At 43.2% G+C, this 13,064-nt stretch overlaps 1 protein-coding gene across 1 annotated transcript; it reads left to right on the forward strand.

Moving 5' to 3' along the window:
* Nucleotides 1–5,488: 5,488 nt before the first annotated feature.
* On the forward strand, nucleotides 5,489–12,775 carry LOC101601450 (dendrocyte expressed seven transmembrane protein). Its single transcript, XM_004662963.2, has 3 exons — nucleotides 5,489–6,517; nucleotides 11,088–11,396; nucleotides 12,527–12,775. The coding sequence occupies exons 1-3, from the start codon at nucleotides 5,489–5,491 to the stop codon at nucleotides 12,599–12,601; spliced, it is 1,413 nt and encodes a 470-aa protein (XP_004663020.2). The 3' UTR covers nucleotides 12,602–12,775.
* Nucleotides 12,776–13,064: the final 289 nt, after the last annotated feature.

Raw genomic sequence — 13,064 nt, forward strand, 5'->3', positions numbered from 1 at the left:
TCGGAATCTTCACTTTCGAATGCACATGGGATTGATCCTGGGAATACATTTCAGCCACACCTAGAAGTACTCTGAAGATCAGGATAAGGAGTTCAGAGCAACATGGTTGATAATCTTGGCTCTTCCACTTACCAGCTTCATGGCTTTGCACAAGTTATTCAACCTCTTCGAGTCTGGGTTTCCTCATCTACAGAGACAAGACAAAATAGTTCATAGTTCCTATGAAGACTAGAAGTCATGCATGTCAGATGCCGGAACATTAGCCAGGCTCACAGTAGGCCACTGAGAACTAGTATCTATTGTTAGCCATATGTCACTAAGTCAGCCAGAGACACAAGCTATAGATTGCCTGCTGTTCTAATTAGGTGTCTTATGGTGCTGTGGTGTAGACCAGGACTGGAGTATTTGTATCCTGCACTTCAGTTTTATATTAAGGCCCTAGGAGCCCCCAGTGTGGCTGCATTTGGGATTGTGCTAAGGAAGTGATTAAGGTTAATGACATCATACAAGTGGAGCTCTTGTCCAATAGGGTTAGTGTCCTTCCAAGATGAGGGAAAGTAACTGCCTTATATTGCTAAAGAGAGAGACAACAGTGGTGGCCAAACAGCAGTGTCTTAGTCTCTATACTTGAGTAGAGAGAATATAGCATGAGTGCTGGAGAGATGGCCTAGCCGTTAAGGCGATTGTCTGAAAGCCAAAGGACTCAGGTTCGATTCCCCAGGACCCATGTAAGCCAGATGCACAAGGGGGCGCATGCGTCTGGAGTTTGCAGTAGCTGGAGGCCCTGGTGCACCCATTTTCTTCCTTCTCTCTCTCCCTGCCTATTTCTGTATCTCTCTCTTAAATAAATAAATAAAAATAAAAATATTTTTATAAAAAGATGATATAGCACCAAAGGAGGAGGAGAAGGAAGAGAGAAGGAGAAGGGGCCAGAGAGCTCCCATCCTTTCTGTCTGTCCCGTGAAGACACAGTGAAGATAGCAATCTACATACCAGAAAGAGAGCCCTCACCCGAGCCTGACCCTACTGGGCCTTGGACTGGGTCTTTCAACCTCCAAACCTGTGAATAATAAATGCCTCGTGGTAAGTATAGGATGTTTGGCTATAGCAGGCTGTGCAGACTATGTCAGGGATGCAGGAAATTGTTACTCTATTACTTAGGACTCCCTTGTGAAGATTGTAAAATAAGACTCACGACAAGTGAGAAGTGAGAAGTTAATGGACAGGAAATGTGGTAGTGAGTGGTGGTGAGCTGGAGTCTTATTTCTAGCTTTACCAAATGCCAGGATCACCTTGGCAAGTCTCTCTGCCTCTTTACATTTTATTTTCATCAACTGTGAGAAACAGCCAGCTCTGTGTCAGTCATCCGGAGCTGTGTTATCCAATGCGTGAATGTTCACCAGTCGTTTATTCAAAGTTAAATGGCACAATTATTTATAATTTATGTCAAGTAAATATTAATTTATATTAAATTATGCAGTTAATAAGTATTATCAGCCTGATTCCCAGCACTTGCTCAGTCCTCACACGACTAGTGTTTCCATGTCGGACAGTGTGGGTCCAGAAAGTTCTCTCGTTGCTAGTCTGGGGTTCGCTGCCTGAGGTCTGGTCCTCAGAGGAACAGCAGCATCTGAGTACTTTTTACTATGCAGAATCTCTGGTACCAATGAGACCTAGATCCAAACCTGCATTTTCACAAAATTGCCCCAGTGTATACAAGTGCACAGCTTAGCAGTTCTGATCTCTGATTCCCTCTAGCTCTAAAAATAACATGTAAGAATCTGGGTATCTGCTTGACAAAGTTTTTGAGAGAAAGAAAAAATAAATACAAGCAAGTAGCTTGTCAAAATGTGGATTCAATAATCTCCTGACAGGAGAGAATCAAGGTTATCCGAAGAATGGCTACATTTGCCCAAAAGCAAGAAGCCAGTCAAAGTTTACTAGCAATATGTATTACACCCCAGTGCAGAGCTGGGGTACAAACTGGCATCGCCTTTGAGATTCCCAGCAGTTGAACATCTAGTCTTTCTGAAAGATCAATGGAAATTCTTAATTTTCAGTGGCATAAAAAAAAATCAGCAGGTTGCATTTACTGGGTTACATTATTTCCCGAGACTTCATTATGCTTGGAGAAGTTTCCCACCTCAAGCTTCAGCAGGAAGCACCAAGCAGGTCATATATTCAGATAGAGAAATTGAGGAACAGCAGATAAGGAAGAAATCAAAGCCATGCTTCCTGACAGTAACTGAAGGGCAGACTCAAGGTCAAAAGCTGTGCTCTGTCACTTGAGCTATAAAGTAAGAGAGAAAATGCTTCCAGCCTTTTCGCTGGAGGTTTGGTTTCTCTGGGTGGCATACTGTTTATAGCACAAAAACAGGGACAGTAGGGGTGGAACTGTTGCCTTGCACCAACATATATATATTGCAGCCATAGATCTTATTTAATTGATATTAGATTTTATTATAGAATGCTAAAAATTTAATGTGTCTATAAATCTGTTTCATACTTTCAGAGAAATATCTGTATTAAGAACATGCTGTACGAGGATGAAGGCAAGAGAAGGAAAAAGTAAGCTTATGTACACATTATTAATATTTCAGGAGGCAAGCAAGATGGGACTTCATAAAGGGAATTTTTTTAAAAAAAGGGAAAACAGCTGGGATTTTTGATTCAGTCAGAGAAGAATCTGCTGACTGGAGACATGTTCTCCTTAGAGGGCCAAACACTGGATAGAAATGAGTTGGTGGTATTCCAGGTCAACTCTTGAACTGTTACTGGTAAAACAGAGGGACGTGGATCCAGCACGGCAAGCTGAAGCTCCTGCCACCTAGCCCAGGGCTGCAAAATCTGGGTACGGAAGGAGAGATGACATGCCTGTGAGTCAGGAGCGCCTGGTGCTAATTCCACTGAGCCACCCTCTCTGGGTGATAGCAGGTATATTTCAGTAAGTGCTTAGAGCCTCAGTCCCCACTACATAAAAAGCAAAGTGCATTTGGGATAGAGGATAGGAAAGCTTTATGAAGAGTGCCTTTGACACAATAGGCAATTCTTATTTAAATGAGAATTAATAAATTAATGGTTTGGGGTCAAATGCTAAAATTCTGCCATTACTCCCATAATGACAAAGAAGGTACATTGGGACATGTCTGGAGAGAGGCAGCAGCTTCCAGTCTATTCTACAGCTGGGCATTCTGCCCACTACCTACCTTTCCACCGAGGCTTCCTGCCCACAAAATGAAGCTCTCTTTTCCCCAGGGACTGATACGTGAGCACTGTATACCCTCCATCCAACCTGATTCTAGAAGGAAGCAAACTTGCAGGAGGAAAGAACTCTGGCTTTCTGTCGGTCTCCATTCTAATAATTCCTTGTCCTCCTGAAGGAGGTGGAACAGTTTTGTGTATGCGGTCTTGATTGCTGTGAAGCCAGGCCACATGGCGGTGACCCTTGTTATGGCTTGACTATGTTACGTCTCCCACAGGCTCTTGATTTGAGTGGTCAGGCACAATTGGTGACATTATTTAGGAGGTTGTGGCAAGTTAGGAGGCTCTGAGGCTAAGCTGGATCAAGCAGGCCACAGGGGACCAGTTCTTCAGAGTTTGTCATCCCTCAACATTTCCTATCTCACTTTCTGCTTCTGGTCTGCTGTGATATGTGACATGAACAGCTGTCCTCCACAATACCTTCCTGATGCCAAGCTCATGGGTCCAAGCAACCACAGACTAAAACTATGAGCCATAATAGATTTCTACTTCCTATTTCTATTTCTGTCAGGAATTTTGTCACACTGATGAGAAAAGCAATTGACATCCCCCCATCTTCAACATAAAAGATTTCTCCCCATCTCTTTTCTGCTTGAGCATTTCCATTCAGATTATGTCTATTGATATTCTAAGGCACCTATATGCAAACTGGAGAACTTTACACATCTATTTCTAATGTGCCTGTTTCTCCCATCATATTTCTGCCTTTCATTAACCCCAATCAGTCTAAACATAGAAAAGGAATAAGATTTCTGCCTCTGGTTGCTCAACTCCTGCCCTCTAGTCAACAGCTGGGTTCATCTCTCACATGCTGCGTGTAAGTCGCTGGTTATGGCCATGTGAGCTGCTCCACAGATGCAGCCCCGTCATATTTGTATGACAAGGCTTATTTGAAAGTATTTAAAAATTGATCCATGGCCTCATTATAATCTTATACATATGGTATCATGTTAATTAGGTATTTTCATGTCAATCAAAAAGAAAAAATTCTAATTGATCTTCATCCTTTCAGATGAGCCCAAATCTCTCTGTTGCATCACAGACCTGAAATTGCATGACTCACAGAGCAGCAGCCTTATAACACCTTTATTTTAATTATTACAGGTTGGGGAAAGAGGAAAAAAAGATGATTAACTCCGAGACAAAAATATTCTTTTCCCAGTAAGATTCTCAGGAGGGAACTGTGCTCGCTAGATAGGGGTGGCAGAGGAGGAAGCAGGGATATAATGGCTTCCGTCCAATTCCACATTCAAATTTGGATGTCCTTGGTCTGCTTTCTGGTCTGTAAAATTAGAACACGAGAAAATAGATGACTATTAGGAATACTCTTACATAATGCAGTTTATTGACATTGCAGCCTATCCATCCACTCAAGGTTTGTGTCAACTACTATGGCCCTTGATATTGTACTGTTACCTTTGCCAATGGACAAGAACAGACAAAAAGACCAGGGCAGAATTTAGTGGGAAAGACAAGGGTTTTTGTTTGTTTGTTTTGTTGGTTTTTTTTTGAGGTAGGGTCTCACTCTAGTCCAGGCTGACCTGAAATTGCCTATGATGAGTTCTTATTCATCAAGAGGAAACTAACACAGCTGGGCTAGCTAACATGGAAATAGCTAAAGTAACATGAAGAAGGAAAGACTGAGTCACGGGCTCTGGACTGACACATGGCCCCTGCTGCAACGTTTCATTCACCATACCATTCACCAGGCAGGTGTAGAATCAATGATGCCGAAAAGCACATCCTATCTCTTAATGAATGCTATTTCTCTAACATCTGGTGGGGAAAGACCATGGAGTCCCATTGGAAGGGCTGGGCAGCAGGAGGCAAAGTTAATTACTTTATGCACCCGGTCTAGAGAAATCCTGGTCTTGAATTCTGTTATGGTTTGAATATGAAACGTCCCTCATAGTTTCATGTATCTGAGCCCTCAGCCAGCTGGTGGCACCTTTAGGGAAGGTTATGGAAGCTTTAGAAGGTGGAGACTTGCTGGAGGAAATGGGTCACTGGGGGAGGGCCTTGAGGTTTTCTAGCCCAGCCCCATTTCCTATGCATCCACACTCTCTTCCCATTCCTTCTACAAGATACCTTTCTTGCTATGTTGGAAGCTTCCTGCCTGGAACTGTAAACCCCAAACTAAGTTGCTTCAAGTCAGGTATTTTGTCCCAGCAATGAGGAAGTAACTACTATTGTTTCTTCTTCTTCTTCATTTCTAGGAACAGGGAGTATGGGCATCTGGACCTCAGGCACTGGTATTTTCCTAATGCTTTGTGAGACTTATGTGTGTCCAAGAAGCCCTGGATGGAGGGACTTCATACAGCATGTGGGAGTTTGCTGTTTGGCTGCTATCCTTTCAGTGAGCCTCCTCTCCGTGGCCTTCCCGTGGGCCTTTTCATCAACTGTGGCACTTATTGCCACTTGGGTGACCACCTGTTTCCTGCTGTGCTGTTCCAAGCACGCTCGATGCTTCATTCTCCTTGCCTTCCTCTCTTGCGGCCTCCGTGAGGGCCGCAACGCTTTACTGGCAGCTGGCTCAGGCCTAGTCATCTTTGGACATGTGGGAAATATCTTTCACAACCTCAAAGGTCTCCTGGACAGCATGACCTGTAATCTCAGGGCAAAAAGTCTTTCCATACATTTGCCACTTCTAAAGCAATACATTGATGCTGTTCAGTGGATTTACGGCCTCGTCTCTCCACTGAATCTATTGGATGGCCTTGTTTCTTGGAACCAGACCCTAGTGGTCTCTCTCTTCAGTCCCAGCCACGCTGTCGAGGCCCAGCTGAATGATACAAAAGGAGAAGTCCTGAATGTCCTATACCATATGGTGACCATAACTGATGCCTTGTCTTCCCTGGGCCAGAAGCTGGTCACTCTAACGGGGCTTCTGCTCATCCTGCTTGGCACTGGACTCTTTATGAAGCGATTTTTGGGCCCCTGTGGCTGCAAGTATGAAAATATCTACATCACCAGACAATTCATTCAGTTTGACGAAAAGGAAAGGCACCAGCAGAGGCCCTGTGTCCTCCCTCTGAATGAGAAAGAAAAGAGGAAGTACGTGTTCATCCCATCATTGCAGCTGACATCTAAGGAAAGGAGAAACCTGGGACTATTTTTCCTCCCCATCCTGACCCACGTCTACATCTGGGTGCTGTTTGCAGCTGTGGATTATCTGCTCTATCATCTGGTCTTGTCAGTAAGCAAACAGTTTCAAAGCTTGCCAGGGCTAGAGGTTCATTTGAAACTGCATGGAGAGGTAAGGGCTCCAGGCACTTCCCTTGGTGCACTGTGACTTTGTGTTGGTTGGTCCTTGGCCTTGGCTCCTGAGTAGCATTGTGGTGGAAACTCATTAATCAGGCAGGGTGGATTCACCTTGGGACCCCTGGTGCTTGATTCATGAAAGGAGTCCAACATGAGTGAGTCTCGTTGAAGCCCTGACGTTGGGGTAGGATTCTGTGTTTGTTCCCTATGGCTGCTGCAAGAAACAGCAGCTGAGTGGTTTAAAGCAGAAAACATGCATTCCCATAGTTCTGGGAGTGAGAAGCCTGAGCCAGTACTGGGCTAAAACCATGACGTTGCTTGACAAGACCACACTCTGTTCAGATATAGTGGCATTTCTTCCACCTATGGCCGCATTAGTCCAATCTCTGCTGGTCTTCAAACCACCTTCTCTACACATAAAAAATCTCCCCGTGTCCCTTTTGAACTATGCACATGCTTGCCCGCACAATTTCTCCATTTCAAGATCTTCAACTGAATCTCATTTGCTGAGTACATGTTCCCACATAAAGCAGTATCAGGGTATAGGATCTTATGTATCTGAAAGACTTATAGTCAGCAATACCTGAAATACGGAAATGGGTATTTCTGCCATTGAATCTGAATTTGACCCCCAAATGGTGTCTGGCATGAATGTAAAAGTCCATGGTTTTGGACCTGCCTTCCTTTCATTGTCTGTGAAAACAGACTTCAAATACCTTCTCAGAGAGAGAACTTCTCTTCTGGGCATACTGAGTCCACACTCCCAATGTAGCAGCTGATGTTAAAAAGGGTGATTATTAATAAAGGGCACTTAAGTAACCTAGTATGCAGCTGGCCCTTGTATCTGGCCTAGCCACTTAAAAAATGTTACTCATGTACACTTTGGTTCTTTAGGTAACTTAAGCCAGGGATCATCAAACTTAGCATGTGTTAACAATTTCTTTGGGGAGATACAGAGTTTTAGGTCTTATTCCATAGCTATTTTGGTTGATATGAGAAAGTATCTTTATAAGAATGATATGTGGCATCAGAGTAGGTGGTCCATAGACCAAACTTTCGGAAAATCTGGCTTAGGAGCTAGAAAGCAATGGTGCTTGACCTTGGCTGCATAAGAGCTTCATGGTGGAACTGAACAAACAGGCCAAGAATACTTCTCTCCAGACTTATCAAAGGATCTGCTTTGTTTGGATCAGAATGTGTTTTCAGACCTCTCCAAGTAACCCTACCACACAGCCAAGCCTGAGGAAGCTTCATTCTAAATCCAGCACCCACAGAACAGAGCCAGAACTCTAAACGCTAATAGCCAACAGGTGCTTCTATGAAACATCTTGATTAGCCAAACTCATCGTTTCTCAGAGCTGGTGCTTCCAGTGTCTCGAGGAATCTAGCTTTCTCTGGACCCTTCCCCTTCCTCTTGGCAGCCATGAGGGCTGGTAGAGAAACCTTGAGGTGGGCCTGCGTCCCGTCCTCTCTCTTTTCTTTTCAATTGTCCCTGTGCCACTTTCCCTGTCGAAATTAGTAATGATTTTGACTTTTCAGACAATTTGGATATTGTCAGTCACTTGTTTCCTTTAAAATTATGAAAGAGAACCAGGTGGAGCGCATGTGTTGTGTGCACGCATGTGCAGGGGATGCCTACTGGGATCAAGGACACTATCCAAGCCAGTACCAACTCCAACAACTATCTCTCTTTGTGTCTGAGTTGCCCCTCTTGATTAAGATGCTAAAGAAAGCGGCAGGGGAGAAAGGCCACCAGCCACCTATAAACCCTTGTCTGAATCCCACTCCACATTCCCTACCTCTTCTTCATCCACCCATTTCCTCCCCTTTTCTGTGGCTCAGGGCATGCAGTCCCTGGGCACCTGTCCTCCTATTCCTGGACAGTTTCTCAAAGTTGATTACTCTGAGCTCTCTGCTGCCCCTGAAGAATTCAGTTAATTACAAGGCACTATGTTGCTCTAGATATATGAACAGGGTGGATAGTGGAAGTAGTGCTCTAGAGAAAACAAACAAGAATACCAGAAGTAAAGGGGCCTCTGTCTTTCCCCCATTCTCCGCCTGCATTGTTCTCCTTGCTTGTCTTCCCTTTTCAATCCCCCTGTTCTTGTTTGCTTCTGTCATATGTTTTTTCTATTAGCTAATATCTAATATTCATACTTAATTTATAAATTCTCACTGGTTTAGATGTGTTGTGTGTGTATGTGTGCACGTGTGTGTGCAAATGCCAATAAAATGCCAGTTGTCCAATGATATTATCTTGATACTCTCATCTTTGGGCACTGCTGGTTAGCAGACAAACTATGGGGAGATTGCTCAGTGGTTAAAAGCACTTGAACCCAAACCTGCTGTTCTGGGTTCAATTCCCCAGTGCCCACATAAAGCCAGATGCACAAAGTGGCACATGTGTCTAGAGTTCATTTGCAGTGGCAAGAGGCCTTGGTATGCCCATGCTTGCTTTCCTGTTCACTGTCCCTTCTTCTCTTTATCTGATTGCAAATTAAAAAAAAAGAAACTATGCTGTTTTGATTACGGTGGCCCATTACAGAGCTCTTGTGCTAATCAGAGCGGCCAGTGTATTCACGTGTAACAGCAGATGGGTGGTGGGTGCTGGGTGGAATGTGAGTATGAGACTGCTGTGGACGCACCTTCTGAGCTCTCCTGCTGTGCCCCAGAGACTGCAACAGCAGCCAACTTCCTTCCTCGTGACTGGCAATGCCCTGCTCTTATCTCAGGATGTCCTTGGAGGCTCCTGGCCTTCTCTGTTGCTGCAGATTTGAGCAGAAGAAGTCGAGAAGGAAGAGAAACATTGGCTCAAGGTTTTGCCAATATTTCTCTCCCACTTTCATACAATTTTAGATAAATGTTTTAAGTAAAGAAGGTTGGAAAGGATCCAAGTTGAGCTAGATGAATGGGTGGGCAGTGGAAGTAAAAATAGCCCTAGTTCCTACGTAGTGAGCACCTCTCTGCCTGGTGCTTGACTGCATTAACTTTTCAAGACTATCTGACAGGAAAACTCGTCCTCCATCCATTATGCAACACCATCTCAGTAAATTGTTTATTTAAGAGAAGTAATACTGAAAACCATCAGGGTACCATTTAGTATATTGCTTGACATTTTGAAAGAGTAAATTTGTCTTCCATATTGCCCTTAACCAAACCCATACAACAACAACAACAACTAAAATGTTGACTCAATCTCTCTGGTGTTCTAACTCCCCAGCTGCAAATCCCCAGTTAGATTTTAAGACTAAGATCTTCTTCTCAGAATGAACACCCGCAGCGTTCTTATTGCTGGATTGCTCATCACTGACTTAATCGATGTGTTTGTTTCCTCCAGGGTATTAAAAAGCACACATGCCTTTGCTCTGTGGACTAAAATCTCCCTTTAAGTGTAGACTATCTTTTTAATAAGAGAAGAGGCTTCTCACTGCTCTAGACACAGATGTGGCTTGACATTTGTACAGAGGTCCCAAGTTTGGGGATAGATCCAAAATGCAAGATGTTCTCTGGCTGTGGTTAGTTATTATTATTTTTTTTGAGAAGTCATTTGCTTCTTTTTGGCCACTGTTTCACTAGAGTGATAATAACTTACTAAGTATTCCAGTTTGTAAGGTTAATGCTCCATCCCCAAGGTGTTTAATTTACACTGGGAGTAGTTTATTCATGGGCAGGATCTGGTCCATTAATTCCTGCTTTACCAAATTAGAAAACAAATCCATGGAGAGAGTAAATGACTTTCCTAGGTCGAGGGAGAGAAAATGCTGACTGGGGATGTACCACTGTCAGGGGCTGCTGGGCTGGGTGGCTCAATGTCATCTTCAGTCCTCTGCGTCAGTCAACCCAAGGCAATTGGTGTGTTCTTTTGACTTCAAACCCCTTCTTAGTATTAAAGATAAATGAGAAAATGCTCTATTTTAAAGATGTCCCCCAATAAGAATTTAGGGTGTCACTCTAAAAGGGGATATCACAAAAAAAATCACTCAGATACAGCTCCAGAAGGTTGACTGAGAACATGACGCACAACTTCAGCATCTTTGTAGCATTGTGATCTACTGAGGGGGAGGAGTCTGTCCTTACAGGGAGGCTATGGGCCTTAGGGGACCATGTCAGCCAGTTCTCTACCTCAGTTGAGCTGACACCCTCATTTTCCATTAGGTCCACGTCCCCTACATGAATAAAAAAGTGTTCTTTAATTATTACATGGCCATTTTTGTTAAGCTAAAGTTAAACAAGTCTCTATGCTTTCTCAGAGCCCAACAGCCAAATGGGCATGTGACTCTCTAAGAAGGAACAGACTTAGGCAAGCTTATCTGATACATTTCTCCTGAGGAATCCTGTTTCCACAATCCCATTTTGTAAAAACACTGCCACATTCACAGATAAGACTCATCCCATCTCCTTTCCCCTAATCATAACTTACAGAGGAATAGGCAGTAGACAGTTCCTTTATACAAATTGCCCTAAATATTGGAGGGAAAATGCTGTGTATTGCAAGGAAGTATAGAGAAAGACATAGAGTGGGTAGAAAATGGCATTGATTTGATGCTTTTACACTTTCATTTTAGAAGCAAGGAGCTCAAGGAGTCAATCACGAGTCTTCCTTTAATATATCAGTGTTTGAACCCAGCTGCATTCCTAAAGCAAGTCTCCTCGTATCTAAGACTTGGGTTTCTCTTGGTATTATTCTTATGATACTAGTCATACTGGGGCTGCTGTCCTCCATCCTGATGCAACTTAAAATCCTGGTGTCCGCATCCTTCTATCCCAGCATGGAGAGGCAGCGCATCCAATACCTCCACGCAAAGCTACTTAAGAAAAGATCAAAGCAGCCACTGGGAAATATCCAAAGGAAAATGAGTCCATACTTTAAGAAGGTAAGGCCAAAATGGGGGAATTACCTCTAATTGTGTGAGTGTTGAGGCTGAGAGGCAACTGGAAAGAGGTCTTAAGGCTTTCCCCTGTTTACATAAGGGCTTGTGTCCAAAGACTAGATATGATAGTGGGAGGGAAACAATAGGTATCCATGGCTAGGGCTGTGAGCATTGTGATTCCAATACTGGCCCAGAGGAGGTCACAAGACAGCTTTAAACACATTGAGTTCAATAAGTACCTGCAATCATATTGCAGAGAGAAGGACCCATGTCTTGGCTCCTACCGGATGCCTGCAAATCATTAACCTTTCCACATCAAGGGTAAAGAAAAATCATGGAAATAAATATTTACAATTTGATAAACTTCCAATCACTAATCTAGCATCTACTTGTATCTGTATCTAGATACATCAGTTTAATAGCTCCCACACACATGATCCCATTAATGATTTCTTTGACTTACTTATTAATAAGAGAAAAATAAGAACCTGCAAATAACAGTCCAAAGCACACATCCATGTACAGGTCACTGGGGCTACTGTATCGAATGTGCTTTAAAAAAATAAAAAAACTGGATCCTTCCTCAAGGGTGCATGGGAGAAATCAACTGTACTCTGTTGGGTGAAATTTATTCATATGCCACAAATAAGACTCATTTGCACCATTGCTACCTACCATCTACAACTTACAGAATTAGCATCTAGTTCCTAACCAATAGAAGATCAAGAAAACCCATAAGGATGAGGTTTTAGGTGCTTTTCAGTCTTTGTAATTTATTTTAAATTTTTTTCTTTATTTTATTTATTTGTTTGAGAGCAGCAGACAGAGAGAAAAAGGCAGAGAGAGAGAGAGAGAGAGAGAGAGAGAGAGAGAGAGAATGGGCACGCCAGAGCCTCCAGCCACTGCAAACAAACTCCAGACAAGTGCGCCCCCTTGTGCATCTGGCTAACGTGTGTCCAGGGGAACAGAGCCTCGAACCAAGGTCCTTAGGCTTCACAGGCAAGCGCTTAACCACTAAGCCATCTCTCCAGCCCTCAGTCTTTGTAATTTTTTCCTAAGAATAATAACCAACAATGAAAAGTTTATGCCAGAGGCGTTGGAAATGACTCCAGTGTTCATTCTCTGCCTTTCAGGTTCATTTCTGGCTTCCACTTCTGAAAGCGATTAGGAAGAAACACATGAACATTGCAACTAAAGATGGCCCATGAGGGACTTTTCAGCCGCGAGTGCCTGGAATTCTTCTGTTTGTGCCTTATAACAGTTCTGTGTTCACTTCATGTAGTTGTGCTCCAGATAAACTGCTACCAGGTAAATGGTTTTGTGGTCTATCCTCCCAAGTAAGCACATGACCTAAACTGTGTCATAGTTAGAGCTATACCCAATCCCCTGCTGACTATTTTCAACATAGAATACTAGGCCAAAAGAAAAAGAAAAAAAAAAACAATTAAAAAACACTTGAAATCTGTAACACAGTCTCAGCAGCAGATGACAAGGAAAACATACGTGTATCAAGCTAGTCACACATGTTTAAACCTCTTGTCCCTTCTCTGCTCTCTTTATGTCTTTCATAATTACTCTTTGACCCATAGATGTCTCTCTCCCCATGTCCCTTGTTCAAAGACTCTCTGAAAACCCATTTTCGCCAGCTCCCCTTTCTTCTCACTGCTACTT

Source organism: Jaculus jaculus, chromosome 2, assembly GCF_020740685.1.
Source record: "Jaculus jaculus isolate mJacJac1 chromosome 2, mJacJac1.mat.Y.cur, whole genome shotgun sequence".
In the NCBI taxonomy this organism is placed as follows: Eukaryota; Metazoa; Chordata; class Mammalia; order Rodentia; family Dipodidae; genus Jaculus; species Jaculus jaculus.